Source organism: Cebidichthys violaceus, unplaced genomic scaffold (assembly GCF_023349555.1).
Source record: "Cebidichthys violaceus isolate CVI_PGR_0920_01 unplaced genomic scaffold, fCebVio1.0.p SCAF_12, whole genome shotgun sequence".
In the NCBI taxonomy this organism is placed as follows: Eukaryota; Metazoa; Chordata; class Actinopteri; order Perciformes; family Stichaeidae; genus Cebidichthys; species Cebidichthys violaceus.
In genome coordinates this window covers 15,009,772-15,029,348 of record NW_027176285.1, presented here as the reverse complement: position 1 = coordinate 15,029,348, position 19,577 = coordinate 15,009,772, and the positions used below count along the sequence as shown (strand labels likewise).

The window sequence follows — 19,577 nt, the reverse complement described above, 5'->3', positions numbered from 1 at the left end:
TTTGAGAAGCTGTAATCAGATCAGTCCTTGTCAGCCCAGTACGGGAAACTGGGCAGCTTCCAAAACCTTTTAAACATGTGGAGGAGCTGTTCCAAATGGTGAAACATTTACGCAAAACCACAAGCCTGTGGTGGTTCCGGAGGAAAAGTCAGGGGATCACCAAAGTTATTGGGAGTCAGCCGCTGACATAATCATTACACAGTCCTGACCAAAGTGGTGGACCAACTGACAACTGATCAGACCTCTAGAGCCAAGCTAGCAGCACGGCTGAAACTATTCAGTTCTATAAAGGATATAGACATGCAGCAAATGAATGCATTAATATCAAATATAGCAGCTCAAAGCGATATATATTCCACACTAAAGCAGAGATTATTCCATCATGCTGCCATTACTTTGCCAGTAACAAACTTTCCCATCAGCCGACACTCACAGTTGATCTTCTTCTACCCACCACGCTAAAAGCAATTTCAACAACACTGTCCTGGCCTTTGTCAAATTTACTTTCCCCACCACCACAGACAACGGTACAAGTATATCGACTCCTGCCCAAACTGACAACAGTCTTAGTGTGATTCCAGACAACCACAACAAGATCCTGCAGGTTTACGCTTCACACAACCCCCCCGTCAGACCACTCCTCAACGCGGAGTTTGGCCGGCGCTTTGCTCACGCTTCAATCATCTCCAATCTGAACTAGTGCCGCTCCCCCAACTAGCAAAGTGCATCTTACTTCAGATGTTGTAGCCTTCTGTTCATTCTCTTTAAAATGGAACACATCCCTACTTCTTTAGATTCCTTTCAGCGGCAGCCAACAGACAGCTGCCCATTGTCATCACGACTCTAAGAGTGCGACCCCAGACGTCTCTGCAGGACTGTTTTTTGAGCTAATGGACTGGAACATATCCAGCTCCCCGGCTGCATAACATGTCAATTTCCACGTGGACCCTTCAATGCCATTGAACAGTTTGCGGTTTCCCGCAGTTCTCTTTAAAACAAACTGTAGAAAACAAAGACAATTAAATCCCTACTTATGGGAGAGGAGGGCTTGCAGAGCTGGCTACAGGGGAGGACGTTGTGTTGGTCCGCGTGTGCTGAGGAGGAGAATTTGAAGATAGAAACACTGGGGCCAAATTGAAGACGCATTGCAACAAAACAGTGTGAAGGAGGTGCTGAGTGGGATGACAAGGATTACTGGCAACAAGGCGCCAGGCCAAGTGGGGGAAGAGAACAAAAATAGAGTGAATGACTTAAGTCTGTATTTAACGTGAATTTAAATTGAATGTGGAGACCCACCCACTCCCCCCGAGTTGACGGACCATATGAGATCTCTCTCTCTAACAATACGACTGATTACGCTCCCCGCTTCCCCACAGGCCGTCACACCAGGGGTCAGCTTTTCCGCCCCAATCACTCCCGCCTCCGGATTGGCCACTTTACAGTGAAGGGCAAGAAGGAAAAAAGAGAGAGAGAGAGAGAGAGAGAGAGAGAGCGAGAGAGAGAGCAAATTGTTGCAAGGAGAACCACGCTGGTAGAGGATTTCAAGCAGAGAGAGCGGTGGTGGAACGGTCCTTCATATAGCTGACGGCTGTCTCCTCAACAAATTGGACTGGTCTCACAACACAGACGATGAGAGTAGGCCGTTTCCTTTAGGAAGGAACTACATGTTCTGGCACCGTCTGCCTTTTTTGGGTTTGTCGGTGAGGCAGACGCTGTGAACATCTTGAAGGAAGAGGCTGATTCTGTCACTTGGCCGAAGGCAAAAGCTTGAGATATTTTTCTAGACAGTACTCCCATGTCCATGTGTATATTGGGAGAATTATTCATGGGTGTAATTGTTGTACATGTCAACATATCCTTTAAGATAACCGCATCTGGGATTAAATAATACATTTAAAACAATTGTAAATGTCTGAGAACAAACGTGTTTAAACAGTGATGCACATAAACTCAGGGTCATAATATGATAAAGGAAAAACTAAAATGCACTCTCATCCAATCAAATCAAACGACTGGATGTGTCCGGGGTTTATTCAATTAAACAAAGATACAACTGAGGTAGTTGTTTTTGGATCCAAGAAGGAACAATTAAAAGTTGCCACTCAACTCCATTCGGGCAATTTTAAAAACAATAGATCAACCCAGGCAACAGACTGCTGCTCCGGTCCTCACTAGGAACAAGAACGTGGATCGTAATAGTTTTCATTTCTATGATCTGATCTTCTGCTGCATTATAAACCGTCCATACCTCATGGGTCGACTGGGACGAAACTAAACACAGAGAAGCAGAGTTTTTGTTTGTATGCACCATATATTTGGAACAAACTCTAATTTCTCACTTCTTTTAATAAATCAAGGCTTTCTGTTTGCCGCTGCCTTTTACACCCGTCTTATTCTATTTCAGCTTAATATTTTCTATCCTCTTTGCTCTTAAATGGCTATTTTTAATTGTATATAAATGTCATTTTACAGTATTTCTTTTGCCCTTTTTTTTTTCTTGTGATGTTTTATGTAAAGCGCTTTTCGACAGTTGCTGAACTTTGCAACATAAATCAAGCTGCCTTGCCTCGCTTTACTACCAGTCTCCAAACAGAGAGAGCTAATTGACTGTCTTCAACACAAACAAATTACAACTGACACATGCAAAACTTAATATAATCTAACAGTAGGCAACAGGAAAACATAAACAGCAGACTGGCAGCTACAGGTAATGCAAACACAATCAGCTCTTTGTGACGGGAGCTGTGTCACAGCTTGAGTTTGATTGCTGCGGTTTTCAAAGAGGTGCTGTTGCCCTTGAATTATAACAGAAACCAAACCTACCTCCAAGGTCTAAATACAATTGCGATGCCTCGTCACAAGGCGTGGGCGTCTTCAGCACGCATTACAGCTGAGTAAGAGAAACTACTCAGACATTTAAAACTGCAACTTTCAACAGAAAAGTGCTGCAGTAGGTCAGAGAGATGCTCTACATTCATGAATGCAAAAACATATGCAGGAACATTTTTTTATTCAAACTTAACTTGGCCATTAAGTAAGAAAATCCCTGAGCTAAATCGTGACACGTGGGCTGCAGCCGCTCACGCTAAAAGGTAAAGCGTATCGGAGTTCTGTACAGCCTGAGCACACATGCATACAAACCTCTGCAAGGAGGAAAATGTCTTCATGTGCACATTCAAACCTGCATATTCTGCTAGAACGTAGAAGGTGTACAGCTCTTTACTGCAACATTATATTCATAAATACATCCTGTGTACATACCTAGATAATATCTGAATATTGCATTGATTCAGAGCAGTGGAAGCAGTTTTTTTTTTTTCATATGTCGGTATATGTGAAATGTTAAACTGCCAACAAAAATACAGAACAATATCATATTTTAACCATCCTAAATGAATAAATGAATAAAGCGTTAAGTGCATTTAAACCCCACCGCTGAATAAACAGCTTTGTTGACCTTTTTGTATAATCTACCTTTTCTTCGCTCCTTCAACGGCGATGAGTGTTCCTCATCAAAATCAATAACATCAGAATTCATCTGCTGTCTCTCCGCGGCCGCTTATATGCAATTTGAAGCCCCGGTGTCGGTCGGCGTATCAGGCTGCAGAGGGACCATCGCCCATATAACTGTACTTCCAGGCCACGGACACTCAATCTAGCACTCTGCATGCTGTCGCTATAATCCACTTAGCTCTCCTTTCCCTGCCTCCTGGAGCACACTAGTGGAGTGACCTCGCCGGTCCCGTCAAAACATCGGACTCCTACAAGCTTCAGAGAACTTTTCCTATATTTATATATTTGTGGCCTGATGTGACCTTTTAAAAAATAATCCCATCTTTCTTATACTAACCTGCTTTTAGCCGCGCTGGCGCCGTGTGGCTCAAGGGATGGTCGGTCAACGGGCCCAACACTTTGGTCCAGACTGAAATATCTCAACAACAATCTGATGGATTGCCACGAAATTTGGTACAGACATTCACGGTCCCCCCACCTCCCCCCCCCAAGAGTCCATAAAGGCTTAGGTGATCCTTTGACTTTAAAACTGGCGCCAACAGCAGGTCAAAGTTTTCACCGGTGAAAAATCTCAACATCTGCTTGATGGATTGATACGAAATCTTGTGCAGACAAGTCTCAAGAACGTTCATATTTTGTGGTTTTTGAGTAAGATGAGATTTAATACACACATTCACATCTCCCTTAGGAACAATTGCAATAACTATTGCAATCCCTTAATTTGACCTCCTTGATCACTTGTCAAGTGTTAAGTGTAAGTTTGACTCCTGCGCTCCCTTAGTATCACCTATTTTGTACTCTTGGTGACATCTGCTAAATGTATAAAATGGAAAATTGTAAATGTGATGCTGCTGCTCCGTACCTGCAGATCTACCTGACAGCTAGCGCACAGGGGAGCTGGCTCATCACTACATTTATATCCTGACATTCTGCTGGTAACCATGACAGCGCAGTCAACGCAGTCAGTGCATGGGGTGTCCTGGATAGTCTGTACTCTGCGGACTCTATGTATATATTGTAACAAGGAACAAGTCAGGCAACAGGGAGTTGCATAGCTGCAGAGAAAAAACAAACATCCCAACATCCATTCTTATGCACACATTAAGGCGAACGCTTTGCGATTCTCGAGAGACACAAGTTCAACAGTAAAACAACAGAAAAGAAAAGAAAAGAAAAGCATGTGTGCAGACTTACAAGCTGACAGCCCCATGCCTGCATCCTAGTACCTGACAACGAAGGAGCGCTGCGGTGTGAGGTCACGGTCAAGCACCGGTCGGGGCGAAAGGTCAGCAGATAGGGTGAACCCAGAGCCTTGGAGGAGCAAGGCGACGTGGTCGGGGAGCAGCTCGGAGGTCTCGGAGGTGAAGATGATGGAGAGGAGCTGGCCGTAGCTGTGGACTCGATGACCCAGGTATTTCTCTGGTGGGCGATCAGAGGTTGGATGTTAGAGAGGTGAGCGGAGTCAGCTTTATTATTGAGGTGTCAGCCAACCAACTCTCTGCCATTAATGCAGTAAACACAGAAGGCACACGGATTTATGTTTGTGCGAGTGTGTTGTGGTGGAAGCTGAATTAGCATTCAGAAATATTCTAGCCCATTCCCATCTCTTTTCAGTCTGTGTGTGTGTGTGTGTGTGTGTGTGTGTGTGTGAGTGTGTGTGTGTTCATCAGGGCAGAGGGGGTACAGACTTTTTTGAGCACACATGGAGCACTGCAGGAGTCTATGTGTAATTACCCAGCCTCTCATCTCCGGCTCATTACGGCACATTTACAGGACTTCAAAGATCTTAGCCACCACTAGACCCCCCCCCCCCCCCCCCCCACACACACACACACACACCTCACCCCACACCCCCCCCACCACCAACATCCCCAAAGCTGGCTAGAGGAAAAACATTCACAAGTGGTGATTTTGATATATAAAAATAGACAGACGTCTTGCCGTCCAACACATCACATGCTATTGTAGAAACATCTTGCACCAGTTGAGCTGTAAAAATGAAAAATTCATAACAATCTTTGGAGAAAAAAAACCCAAAACAACTATGCTGCCATTCTCTATACCTGCTCTGGGTGAGCGAGTGGGCAAAACCGACAGGTTGCACGCTTGGTTGCCACCTTGTTTTTGAGTGTAATCGTGTGTGAAGTACATCCTGAGCTCTTCTGGGGGTTGGAAGGGCTAAGGACTTGAGTGGGTGATTTTGCTTGCGAGGTGCCTCTGGCGTCACACGGAGCAATTCAACTGTCTGATCGTCTAATATCTGCTCAACCAACACCCCCCCCCCCCTTCTGTACATCTCCAGCCCACTCTCACTGTGACATTTGACGGCCAGATTAGTCAGTGTTTTCATCTGACCTGCAACACTTCTGCAAGGCCACACGTTTTGACACACCAACATGAGGTTTTTTTTGGCTGCTGTCGGTAATGCACTACTCAGTGATGTGTTAAAGTTATTAGTCAAAGTAATAAGTTATTACGTTTTTTTTTGGAGTAGAGAGCAACGTAATTAGTATTTCAATTAGTCTCAATAGTTTTTTTGTTATTATTATTTCATGGTCCAATAAAGAATGCTATGTGCTTTACAAATCCCTTATTTCGTTTTATTATATATTAGTCAAATTAAATTGTTCTCATGTGTTGAACACACGCTGGCCTCCGCTCGAAAATAGCATACCCATACTTACTAAAATGAGTATAGTTTTGCAACTGTAAGGGCTATTTTAATAGTTTTGGTATTAAAATAACCCTAACACTTGTGAGATGTGTTGAGATGTGTAAATATCAGCATATATGTTACTGGTTAAGAGTACATTAAGATGGCACACAGCACAAATTGAAGATTTTAATTTTCGCCTAAACAAAAAAAGCAATTTCCGGATATTCTTTTTTAGAAATGATGTAGATCCGAGCTTTGAATAAAAAAGTTCTTTCTTTCTATTCCTGTTGCCTGCCGTCTCCTGCGCTTAAGTCCACCTGCTCCACTCTCCCTGAAACAAGTGACACATTACTGTGTCTCTGTTCTCTCTAATAAGCTGCAAGCTTTCACAAATAAGAAGCCAAACTCCAGAAGATGAGCTTTTTTCATATTCGTACATGAAAGAAAATATCCTGCTGCCTTCCGTCTCAGCTGTTACTTTAAGCAATTCAATTTTAATGAGAGGATACATGAATGAAGCACAACACACTGTGTTATCTATATTTACCATTCAACACTGGGGGATCTGTATTTGTAAGAAATGAAAAACAAGCAGTGATGGAAGGGGAAAGGCTTCAATTACACGACCAATCAATAGCACTTTCTGCTCTGAGTCCAGTCAGGCATCACTCATGTCAACGCGACTTCAGAATCAATAGAAAACAGATAATTACAGCCAATCAGGAGCAGGGGGAGCGGCTTAAAAACCGCCAATCATCGGCAGTAAAGACAAAAACGCTTTCACAAGGGAAATGAGCTTCCAATGCGTCCCAGTGTAGTTGCAGAATCGATACATATTGACGAACAAAGAATAAGAAAAATCAGGCAGTCGGGAAAAGAAAAGAGCGATAGATTAAATCCATCACCAATTAGACGGGACTGCCTTCAATGAGCTCTCTCACATCTAAACATGTTACCCAGCGGAAAAACAACCGAAATGGATCAATACTCACTCCTGACTCCAACAAGCCACCAGCGCAAATTCAGACCCAAACACAAAGCAGACTTAGTGCTAAAACTATTTGCTCAAATTTCCCCCAAAAATATATTTTCGTACTTTGCTGTAACACGTCTTCAGTTTTCACCATTTAAATTTAGCTCCTAAAATGCTTTAGCTGACGTTTTTTTGTGAATACGAAGAAGTTTGTACAGCATGTGGATTACATTTACTCATTTAGCATGACGGTTGACATTAGCTCCACTGGCTGGGATGGTTTTATAATGAAAGCTAGCAGCAGCTAGCTAGCTAGCTAGCTAAAAAGGGCCGGCGCTCGGTGTGTTCAGGAAATGAGAGCAAGAGAACGGTAAATGTTGGGGGATGAAAAGAGAGAATCAATGAAGGATTAAATGTGCACCAAGACCTAAGAAAAGGAAAACTAAAAGGCCGAAAAATAAATAGATAAAAAGCGTAAAATAGCCTTGTTTCTTTACTTTTACTGTGCAATATATATACGTGTGGATATTTTAATAAAATGTAGACATAATGTCTACACTGTCCTCTATTAGGTGCTGCATATTTGACATCGGCCAACAGAGGATCATTGTTACATTAAGTTAATAAGTGAAAACAGTCTCAGCAGAGCCACCATTTTTTTGGGAAAAGAGAAGAGGCAATTACCTATATTTGGGGAAGTGATGCACTGTAATAATGAGTAATACAGGGAACTCGTGTTCACAGAAAGTACAAGTCAACAGATATTACTTTTGAAATGATTAATAGTAAATATATACTGCTCATTCCTTGCGTAACGGTGGGTAATGAGCCCAGTAATGCTGTTGTGTGACTAAGCTAATATTCTTTCCTAAAGTGCTCCCTTATGGTTGTGAGTGGTTATGTTTCAGCTTGCTGGCCATTATTCTGAGGGGTCGGATTTGCGTCAGCGTGGTTCCTTGGTGGTTCTTTCTTTGTCTGTGAGGACGGAGGTACCACAGCATAATTACTCATAACCCTAATAGACCATCCCAAAAAAAAAAATGGTCGCACTCGCGGGTCCCTCTCCAAAGCAATGAATCACTATAAAAAAAAACAATGAAAGGATTAATCATGTGTAAGCGTGATCTGCTGTCTGCGTATTGCCGTGGATTTATATTCATTATTATATCTCACATGACAAATTGGAGAGAATTAAAAAGTTGAGCAGTCTGTAAATAGCACAGTGTGCCGGCCGGTTTCTCCTCTCACAAAACTGAGAAACAATCTGTGTAGTACTGCAACCAGCAGGCCATGAATTGATCAGCTAATTCTTCATTAAATGGTTTATTAAAGGTGCTTGATACGGAAATTGGGAGCGGCTCAAAGCTAACGGTGCTAACAGCGGTAAATGCGCTGACGTAGCTAACGTTGTTTATCTGAAAGCGGAGGGAGAGTGCTGCTCTTTTGCTGCAAGTGACATATGAGAGCGGTGCAGAGCGGTGGTAGTGAGGTAACCAGTGGTGCACGCTCACATGCACTCACATGCACTAACATGCACACTCTGTCAACAGACACAGTGAGAGCGACTCTGCTCTTAGTTCTTACTCCAAGAAATCTTTACAGAACACATTTTTTTTTGCTGCTATATTACTGATCTGAATGACGAATATTGATCCTTTATTAAAGGAATAGTCCCAGAAATACGCTTTCTTTTGCTTCCTGCTGAGAGTTTAATGAGAACCTTGACCCCAGTCTAATGTGACTGGTTTAAATATTTGCATCCAATTCTCGACAAAATATATATATATATGTATATATAAATATATAAAATGAAAGTAATTGTTGCTGATATTTCAATAGACAACGAAACAGAACAGACTGAAGAGAACCAAAGCTGTAACTTGTGCCTTTCGCTCCATTTCGTTTCTCCGAGTCTGTCAGAACGATCTGAGGTCCACCGGCTGTGCTGCTGCTGCCGCTCTTGCCAGGAACACATACAGTCTCTACCATAACAAGTGATGGATTCCCCTATAACTTTTGGGGAATGGCAGAGGAGCTCGCGATCAATCAGGGGGGTTTAGACTTTGCTCCAACCAAATTAAATCAACTCAATTTCAATTAAATCCCAGCCGCCTTACACAAACACGAGCCCCGCTGAGGCTCCAACATCGACCAACGATGCAGACAGTTGGAGGGCAAAGGTTGGATGGAGAAACTTTAAACTTTTAAACAGGTCTAACTATGTTACAATACTAGAAATCTAGCGTCGATACCGATACCACTGATATTCCACAATTCAACGCCACGTACTTCACCATACACTCCTTTATTACCATTCGCATCTGCACCGTTGAGCTGTGATCTGAAATGAATAAAGGTATTGGATGTTTTTTGACAAAGCGCTTGTTGTCAGTGGGAACAGCCTTAAATCCTCAGAATGCTCTGACAAAGTGGTCGACAGATTGTCTAAAAGCGTCTCTGCCAAAATCTCTCCAACCTTGGAATTGGCAGGACCGCGCAGTGATTGGTCGAGTAGTTTTGGAGGGGAAGAAAGTATTCAGGGTTTTATATCTCTCTCTCTCTCTCTCTCAAGCTCTCACAAGCACAACATGATGAAGACAACTAGCCCAGAAAGATTATCTGTGTCAAGACAACAGAACATGTAAGAGACACAGAGGTCCCGGAGAGAGATCGGGGATGCATTGGGCTGCAGCCAGGAGGAGGCTGCGATGGCAGGCGTTACACCGGGCCTTTGAGTGAGGCCATCTGGAATGGACATCAACACTTTTACAGTTAGATGTGGCCAGGCAACAATTTGCACAACTGAGTTTGTTTCAAGCATACTTTCCTGTCCCTCTCAAGCACTCCTTCACCTCCTAGGTGAATGCACTTCTGCTTCTCTTTCTAGCTGCTCTTTCTTCCCCCTTGTTTTTGTTCTTTCTACTTCCTCTTTCTATCCCTCGCACTCAATTTTCCTCATCTCCCTTTTGCTACGTCTTCTTTCTGTTTTGTTTCCAGATGACAAAGCCCCCCCCCCCCCCCCCCCCCTCCAGACTGGTTTACATGCAGACCCGGGTGCAGGTATTGCTCGGGTTGTGCGAGGCTCTTAGCTTAGCGATTGCTGCTTGAATCACAGTGACAGGTAGCCCGGAGCTGCTCTCAAGGATCCTTACTCTCCTCCACTCCTAAACTGAACACAAGAGCAGCCATATGCTGCTCTCCCGCCTTCTACAAGAGGCTTGTTTCATTTAAATTCTCCCTTCTTTGTTTTCCTTTTTCTCGACTCCCCTGTTGCTTCGGGCTTAGCAGGTTGGCCTGCGCTGCAGATATGAAAAGGATCAACATTGCGAGCTCCTCAACAGATGGCTGCAAGGACTTACGTTAGATGATCTCCCCTTCAGCATGGAACGCTGCTCAGCCAAGAGAGAGCCACAGTCGCTGTCCAGCAGAATCAAGTGGCGACCACAGTTCTTGGAGGCAGGTCAATGCAACTGTTGATGGAGGTACTTCACGTTTGTTTGTGATCGTCGCTGGCAGCTGCGCTCAAGTGTTCAGTCTGTCGAGGGGGACTTGAGCCCAGCCTGTGTCAACTTGTCAAGCAGATGTCCAGGATCAGGAGCAGGACAAGTGGCATTGCACATGCGTCAAGAGGAAGACCGCGTCCCCAAGTGTCTACATGCATACACATCCACACGTCTTTACCCACATCGACGTAGGACTTTGGCACTTGGCGTAGTAGTAGTAGTGACAAGAAGAAAGGGGGAGCGGGCAATTTGAGACGTGTGCAGAAATAAAACGTTTTCATGCGGTGAAAACGAAGTGAGGAATGGTGATGTGCTGACTGAGTTGGTCATTTGACAATTGGGGTGAAGAAAGGGAAGAGGGCGCCTTGTTGGCCTCATTGTCACTGGGAGTTCAGGAGACTTAATAGAAATTCGTTCTCTCTCTAGTTTTCTTTCATACTGTCTCAAACTCTTCCTGTCTGGTCCAACAACTCCTTGTCAGGCACTATTGAGGGAATATTGACCTCTTGTCCTCTGTAGCGTCGGCTGATATTTCTGGAGCTGGGCAGAGCTACGCAGATCCCAACCCCCCCCCCCCCCCCCGTTCTCTCTAAGAATTCAATAAAAAGAGCCTATGATTGAAATCCGGTCCCTTGTGTGACAGCTGAAGCCCAAAGCAAACTACGGTGACAAATACATTCATGGGAATCACAGAAATTGCGTTTCCGCGTGATGCTCGACGCGGAGTTGTCACTCAGAATTACCTCGTACTCTGGTGAAGAACACAGTGGAGGGATTTCAGCACAAATACAAATTAAACGCTAAAAGAGCTGAGACAGTGGCAAAGAGAGAGAGAGAGAGAGAGAGAGAGAGAGAGAGAGAGAGAGAGAGAGCCGCCGCAACTCCGGTCTAATCTTTAAAAGTTACTGTACACATGCACCACTACGGGAAAAAAAAAAAAACGGAGAGAAAATGAGATCATTAATAGGGATAGATTTGTGCATTTATTATGTGGAGAAACAACATAAACAAGCACTGCGCGAAGTAGATAAGCAGGCTGCCGCAAAGCTGCTCTCGGCCAATTTGGGCCACTAATCTGTGTGTTGTGGCCTGCAGAGACGTCACTATAGCCCGTGTGAAGAAGAAAGCAACTTTGAAAGACGCCGTTAAATATGTATATTTATAATGACATATATATATATATATATATATATATATGGCAAAGAATGCGGGCATTCATTATGGACTTGTAAACACACACACACACACACACACATCCATGTCTTATGAGCGCATTCATATTGACATTTTACAAATCATTGCCTGACCACCATGGCTTTGTTACATCCCGCTGTAAGCATTTCATCTTTCTAAAAAAAGATTCCTCCAAATGGAGTCGTTCTCTGTGATCGTGCGTTTTGGGCGTTAAACCTCCAGGATGCGGAGTTAATGGGATTGCTCCTGTTTTGCTGTTGGCTGTGGACTGCATGGTGGCTGGAGGGGCTGCGAGTTGATGCCTAGAATCGACTTAGTGGAGACAAGAAGAAACCAAGCCAATTTTCACTTTGTTGCTTCTCCAGCATGGCCAAGACATCCAATTCCATCAGGCCTTTGCTGCTGGGGCGGCTGATAGAAAATGGGCCCTAAGTCCTGTAGCCGGGCCAGCTTATTCCCTTATCTTCTAATGGCTCTGATAACGGATTGGAGGAAATGGTGTCAGAATAACCGCCGCATGACCCGCTGCCAAAGAACCTGATTAATCTCACTATGGAACAACAGGAACAAGCTACGGGTATTAAAGATGCTCTACTAACACTAATATCATTTACATATTTGCTAGAAGAGCAACAACTGGAGGATTTATTACCTAATAACATAAATGTCAACAATACTAGCACTGCTTCCTGGGGGCCAGTATCCCACCCATTTGACCCAGCCTGAGGTAACGATCTGTCTTCGTGGATGAACTCAGATCTCCGTTATTTTCCATTCTGACTCACCGGGGGCTTTGTAGAAGCCGACGTCTTCCTCGGTAAGAGGCAGCAGGTAGACTTCGCCTTCCTTCCACAGCAGGGGGTACTGCTGCCCTCCGGAGAACTCTCCCAACCAGCCGTCCTGATCTGGAGACAAAAGGAAACATGAATCGTAGATTTGCTCCGCATCACGGACGGCCTGGATAGATAACGGTACATACTACTGTTCGCAAAGAGTTTAAACATTTCAGTTCTTACCGGAGATGTGGATTCAGATTATTTTTCTATTAGTTTTATTCTATCTGTGATCAACAGAGGAAAAAGAAACAACTGTACACAGTGGCCCTGAGGGCTCAACACACTGCAACTACAGAAAACACATGCAAATAGAGAAACATGCTGCAGATATACAAAAAAAAAAATAGAGAAAAACACACATAGCTTTCAGCAGATTATGTGCAGTAATATATGAATCATGCACTCAGAATGTTGAAACTGAAATAAACCTAAATCCCTCATTTTCCAACACCATTGGCAGGTAGTCAACTTCTTCATTTTTGTGAGTGTTTTCTAAAATTGGTTGTTTTCTTCTGCAGCTTGTTTCGTTATGCTGCATGTGTGTTGTCAAATTGATTTTCTAATTAGTGTTTTTTGTCTGTTTGAGCGCCTTTTCTTGAGTTGCAGAGCGTTGAGCTCTTGAGTTTTCATCTGTTCTTGGCCACATGTTAAAAAAGGCTCTCTAAAAATAAAATCCATTTAACGTCCAATAAGTTGATATGCAGAAAGGAACACGGCGACGCGCACAAATAAACGAAACAGCACAATGAAACGCGTGGAAAATTAAGACAAATTCAGTCCGAACAAAGTGAACATCGTTGGTCTTGTGTATTTCAGCTGGGTAATTACAATCCCACACGAAACAAGGAAACCATTATCATCTGGTGAGTCAGGGACAATACCTTCAACGAAGTCAGACGTGATGTTGACAGCGGCGTAGCGATCGGACGAGGAGCAGACCAGCGAGTGGCCGGAGCAGAAACACGCCCGGCATCCTGCGGGGTTCACTTGTTGTAGGTTGAAAAAACCTGGCTTGCATCTGTGGGTGCACACACACACACACACACACACACACACACACACACACACACACACACACACACACACACACACACACACAAACCCTCATGCATTAAAAAAAGTAATTAACATTCATATGCTGCACACGCGCCTCATTGCAGCTATTTACCACGCATCCTTGCTGTGGCGGTTATTCTTACTAATCGCTTTAAGTTGTTCTCAGTGCGGCAGTCGGGGGGGGGGGGGGGGGGGGGGTCGCTGCGGTGTTTTTGGGAAGAAGGGACCAACTGGAGCTCAGATGAAAGGACCCTGAGCTCTGACCTACAGACACTAGCTGCCATATGGGTGGGTGAGAGGAACGGCCACTACACCGGTCACATTACACAGGAGAGGGGCCTGCTCAACGAGCCGTGAAATCAGCAAAAAAAAAAAAAGTCAACAAACGGGGAGCACAGAATTATTCAATAGTTTGACCGGGGGTGGGGGGTGGGGGGGGCTGTGTGTATTGCTAATGTCACGGTGGGATTATCCGTTTGATCCCAAATCCCGGAGGAGCAAGACGGAAACAGAGACGGGAGTTATTGACATGTTGTAAAAGTCACGTTCATTGTCAAAGAAGTCACAACGACGGACAGCCCCAAAACACGGAGCGATTATTCTTTAGTAAGGATACTGCCGCACCTGCAGGGAAGGGAAACACTGCGACAAATATTTCATATTCATGTGTGCACATACAGTGAGCGGCGGACTTATACCACACCTGTCGCAGCTCTGCCCCTCCACGTTTGGCTTACAGTGACAGCGTCCATCCAGAGGGGAGCAGTCGTCCACGGTCCCGCTGGGGTCACACTCACAAGGCCTACAGAGCGATGCAGAAGACGAAAGACTTAAATCCACTACACACAGCAAACGTGTATTTAAAAGACAGGGGTAATGCAGTTTGAACCGCGTGAGGATATTCTCTATTTGGCTCGCCCCCTTCCACATCACAGATGGTCGGCTACACCGGCTACACAGGAAACCGCGGGGCGTCTTGCTCAAGGACGCCTCAACGACATGGATACTTGTCTTGGGCCTTGAACCTGCGGGCCCCCCCCCCCCCCCCCCCCTTAAATAACTTTCAAATCATCAGCACTAAGATGTGAGATTTAGTGCACAATCTGTCAGAGAAATGTACAGGCCGTGTGACCAAAAAAAAAAAAAAAGCGAGCGAGGTGTACGGTATTGCGTCGGCGGCGACACGGACGACGTCAAAACGCGTTCGACGGCCTTCATTGATTGATTTGCTTTTCTTTGCTTTTCTTTCACAGAATCTATTGTTTTAATGAGGCGCTATTACAAATAATTCAATTATCCCCAAGGCAAGCCGTCTCCACTTGTTTCTGCTCCGGTGGCGTGAATAATTCACACCTCAACTCGACAGCCTGATTTTGCTGCATGAATGAGAGAAAGCAGTGTTTCAATGTGTGTGTGTGTGTGTGTGTGTGTGTGTGTGTGTGTGTGTGTGTGTGTGCGTGTGTGTGTGTGTGTGTGTGTGTGTGTGTGTGTGTGTGTGTGTGCGTGCATATATGTCGTGTATTGAAAGAATTACATCTGTGAGGATCATCCAAACGAGGAGTCAGCTGTACAATGATTGTACACTTCTGATTTATGAATTTGTTATTGTGAAAACTTGTGATATTCAGGACGGCCTCCTTTATCGTGAGCCTCACTCTAAACCTTCATCAACTGATGTTTTTCAGCCGTGTGTGGGCAGCTAGAACAAGCCGTAAATACAGCACTTGTATAAATGCATATATTATAGCCGCTTAAGTTGATATGCTGAAAGAAACTGGACGGTATATTTTCGCTTGAAAGTAGAACAATCAACTGGACTTTTCTTGAGAGGACGGATGTGTTTGCTGTGTGATGCACCACCTCAGAAAGTCTCTGTTTCAATTTTTGGACAAGTCCCACCCTAATGTGTTGTGATTGGCTGACACATACTGTGCAGTATGAACCCTATAGGCAACGTAATTTGCATCGCCGCTGTCTCTAAAACAGATGCCTTTGCACACGTGAGTAAAAGCATCAAGGCATGTGAAGTGCTACGGCAATAGTTAAGTCACTAATGAAACAAATGTGAAAAAAATACATACATTTTTTAAGTCAATTAAGATTGTTTTTCAAGAGTTCCACTGTTTTTTGTTGCCACGGTATCCACGGTTAGGTGTTGAGAAATAATGTAAACACCAAACAAGCCATTGATATGCAATTCCACACCATCACAACTTAGCATTCCCTCGGCGGAGCGAGGAGGTCAGGGAAAGCTAGGGTGGACTTCTTATGAATATAAATACTGCAACATACTTCTCATACCCACACACACACACACACACACACACACACACACACACACACACACACACACACAGATATGCACCGCCATATACATTTACATGCAGCCTCTTATGCAGGCATACTCAGTAGGAGAACTCTCAGGTCAGAGAAAGTAGGAATGTGCTTTTCATCATCTGAATGTATGCAGCAGGTCAGTGCATCTTCAAGCTGCAACAAAGGACGTAAAAAAATAAAAAATAATAAGAAATAATAAAGCAGCCAGACTGAGTGTGTGAGTGTGCAAAGCCTCTGGGGTAAATCAGCCTCATATCTTAGGGATGAAAGCAGCGCTGCCTATCTTAAAATCAATTAAACCTGCTGAGCTCATACTTGTAGCACACTGGAGCGATCCAAATCAGAGCCACGTACAAATATGAAAAAAAACAATACTTCAATAGACACGCTGTCCTTACTCAGGACGCCGTCTCAATCAACAGAGAACAATTGTGATCAGCCATCAATCTAACAATTATGCGATATTTATTTTCCAATCAGTGATTCGTTTGTCTCTGGGAGGAACACCAAACAGTATTTCTTTAATTTAAATAGATAGAATCATTTATTGACTACACGCTAAAAAAATTAAATAAATTAGACGAAACTAGGAATTAGTTTTACTAAGTTGAATTATTCATGATCTATAGATAGCGTCTTAATAATAGTTGGCGACAGCAGGAAGAGATGGACGTTCGGGTCACTGAAACCAGATTAGCGTGGGATAATGTTATATATATATATATATGTTATAAGCACAACTATACGACACGAACCCTCTCCTGCACTAAAGCATCGTGCATAACACCGTCTTTGAAGAAAAGCAGGGGGGGTTTTTGAGGCCAGGTTCGTCCTTGGGGTTGGCTGCGGCTAAAATGCTTCTCTGAAGTTTCCGAAGGCAGTGAGGCTCGATCCGGTCACCATGGTAACAGGTGGAGGAGACCGCATGGGATCTTCAAACACCGGGGTCTGTCTCTCCTGGTCGGGAGGGCTGGCTTACCCACCAAAACAACAGCAGCAGGCCAGTCCCCGTAGAGTAGACCAAGGCTTCTTTTTTCTTTTTTTTTTGGCCCATGTGTCTCCAGTAGCCATTTTTTTGAACATTGGATTGAAAAGGAAAAATATTGAATTGTCCTCAAATTACTTAAAAGTTATTTCTCAAACTTGCAATAACTGTTTTGAGCCACACTAGCTGTGAACACAACACTGACATATTATCTTTCTCAAGCTGATATTGAAAAGAGTTTCTGTTTCACACATCGTCCAGATATTAAACATTTAGTCCAATATTTAATCTCTGTTCAGCCATGTTTTTGTCCAACCAACTGAAACTTCTCTCGCGTGCCAAGAGCGTAGGAAAACGTGAATCTCCTTTTCTAGAGCCAGTGTTTGGTTTGTCCCTCCTAGGCTGCTGTAGAAACATAGCAGAGAACTCCATGAAGGGGAGCCGCTCTGCAGACTGTTAATTCTAAAGGTAGCAAAAACACGATTCGTATATTCAGGTATTATGCACAAAAGAAAACATACTTATTAATTTCTGCCAATAGATCCCTCTAAATGCTACTCACTGGTTATTTTAACAAAACTAATATGAAGTTTGCTTCACAAAATGCAGCGTGGAACCATACAGATTAGTCAGATTGTATAAACGTCAGCCCTGTCCGACTGTCTTTGTCAGATAAGACGGAAGAAACGGACATTAGTTCTGATAAGGAGATGATTTGCATAAATCTTGAATAAATTGAAAGAAGACTTTCTTTCACAACTTCATGTTTCCATGCGGAATATTACAGAGCTCTGGCTTGCTTCTTACAGCGGTTGTTAGCAGTTTGACAGTGTACGAAACATCCTGGTAGTCGCTGATAAGAAGGTCCCTAATTCACAGTGGTGTCACAGAGAGAAATGAGAATGCTCTTGTTTACAGCTGCTTTGTGGTTTGATCAATTCAGGTTTGGGGATATAACTGCAAAACAGGGAAGTCCGTGTCTGTTCTACCACTTCCATGAACCCCTTCTCTCTGTTGTCTATCAGTTAGTCATCCTTCCAATGCTTCCTTTTGTTTTTGCGGCTCTAGCATCGGTGGGCGTGCTCGTCGCTCACCTGCAGCCGCCACGGCCGAGCGAGTGAAATCCGGCCCGACACGTGTCGCACTTCTCCCCCGTCGCGCCGCCGCGACACGCACACCTTCCTTCTGCATCGCACTGCAGACTCACTGAACCTGGGGGTGGACAGAGAGAGAAGGACGACAAAAGAGGGGAAACGGGGAGTATTTTCAAGAAAATGGAGGAAAGTACCTCATGATCCACGAGGTGAATCACATGAAACGGATCAATGTATCATTAATAATTTGTCATGACGGGGATAACTGAATACCTGGAGATGAGCAGATGAACACTGCAGCCGACATACTGTAGCTTTAGTTAATGGAGAAAAAAGAGCAGCTGGGATATTGTGGACGTGAGAAAAGGAAGCCTGATGGAGTTTTTTTATAACCTTTGATCAATATAATGGACTCCACCAACCGCTGGCAATCATCTGACACTAGTAAACGTATTGAGCAAAACACCGCCGATGTGTTTGTCCACTTCTTCATCTCGTTCTCTTTCTCCACCCCGGCGATGGTGCAATTAAGAGTCGGAACATTGAACGTCCCTCCGCCTAAAATTAGACTGTTAAATGAGCACTGAGGTCCATTCACTGAGAAAGTTCAGTGAGTCAACTGGATCAATTTACAACAGCAAGGCCGGAGCAGCAGAGTCATGGATTTATTTAATGGTCATTCGGGAAGCTGAGGCGAGGACAAATCCGATGGGATGTGCGAGACATGAGACGAACAAGATTATATAAATTATGAACCAGAGAGCCTCGACTCTCAAGCTAGGTTTGGCAGTTGAGTAGTCGATGGGTTAGTGCAATGTAATATTAATAATGATTTAAAAAAGCATTTAGCCATAAAATCTGCTACAACTAATCCTATGAGTAGCTAAATCTCGCATATGGTTGCATGCTTGTGCCAATACAGCATTCCAATCGAACCATAATTAAATTCCCTCATGCCAGAGAAAACAAAAATAGTGAGTAATGATATTTGCATGGATTATAATAGGGGCTTTTAAATTATTATCAAAACAATGAAGGGTTTTGTAGCCGCAGTTTACCGTTAATATTGCAGTCGCACGGCAGGCAGGGCTCCTCGGCAGATGTCCTGAAGTGGTTCTCTCTGCAGCGCTCACAGTGGGGCCCGTCAGTGTTGTCTCTGCAGCTCACACAGCGCCCCCCACTGCCAGTGCTCCGGTACTGCTCCGTGTCGAACACACACTCCTCCGACCTCCCGCTGCAGTTACACTCTGAGAGAGAGAGAGAGAGAGAGAGAGAGAGAGAGAGAGAGAGAGAGAGAGAGAGAGAGAAAGAGAGCAAGAGGTCAAGTGAGGAGAGAACGAGGAAAGAGCGATCACAGGGGAAGAAGTGGGCAAAGGAGACAACAAGGCAAAAAGAGAGCAGACAGAAATAGATGGATCCAGAAATAGACG

The 19,577-nt window shown here is 44.1% G+C and overlaps 1 protein-coding gene across 1 annotated transcript in view; it reads right to left on the bottom strand.

The window, feature by feature from the left end:
* Positions 1-19,577, bottom strand: part of lamc3 (laminin, gamma 3) — a 91,855-nt gene that overhangs the window by 34,168 nt on the left and 38,110 nt on the right. The window contains exons 5-10 of the mRNA XM_068706638.1: positions 19,206-19,394; positions 18,148-18,265; positions 14,435-14,533; positions 13,557-13,693; positions 12,625-12,744; positions 4,740-4,932 (exon numbers count right to left, since the gene is read on the bottom strand). Of these exons, the coding sequence (XP_068562739.1) occupies positions 4,740-4,932; positions 12,625-12,744; positions 13,557-13,693; positions 14,435-14,533; positions 18,148-18,265; positions 19,206-19,394 (856 nt within the window). The remainder of the gene's footprint in view (positions 1-4,739; positions 4,933-12,624; positions 12,745-13,556; positions 13,694-14,434; positions 14,534-18,147; positions 18,266-19,205; positions 19,395-19,577) is intronic.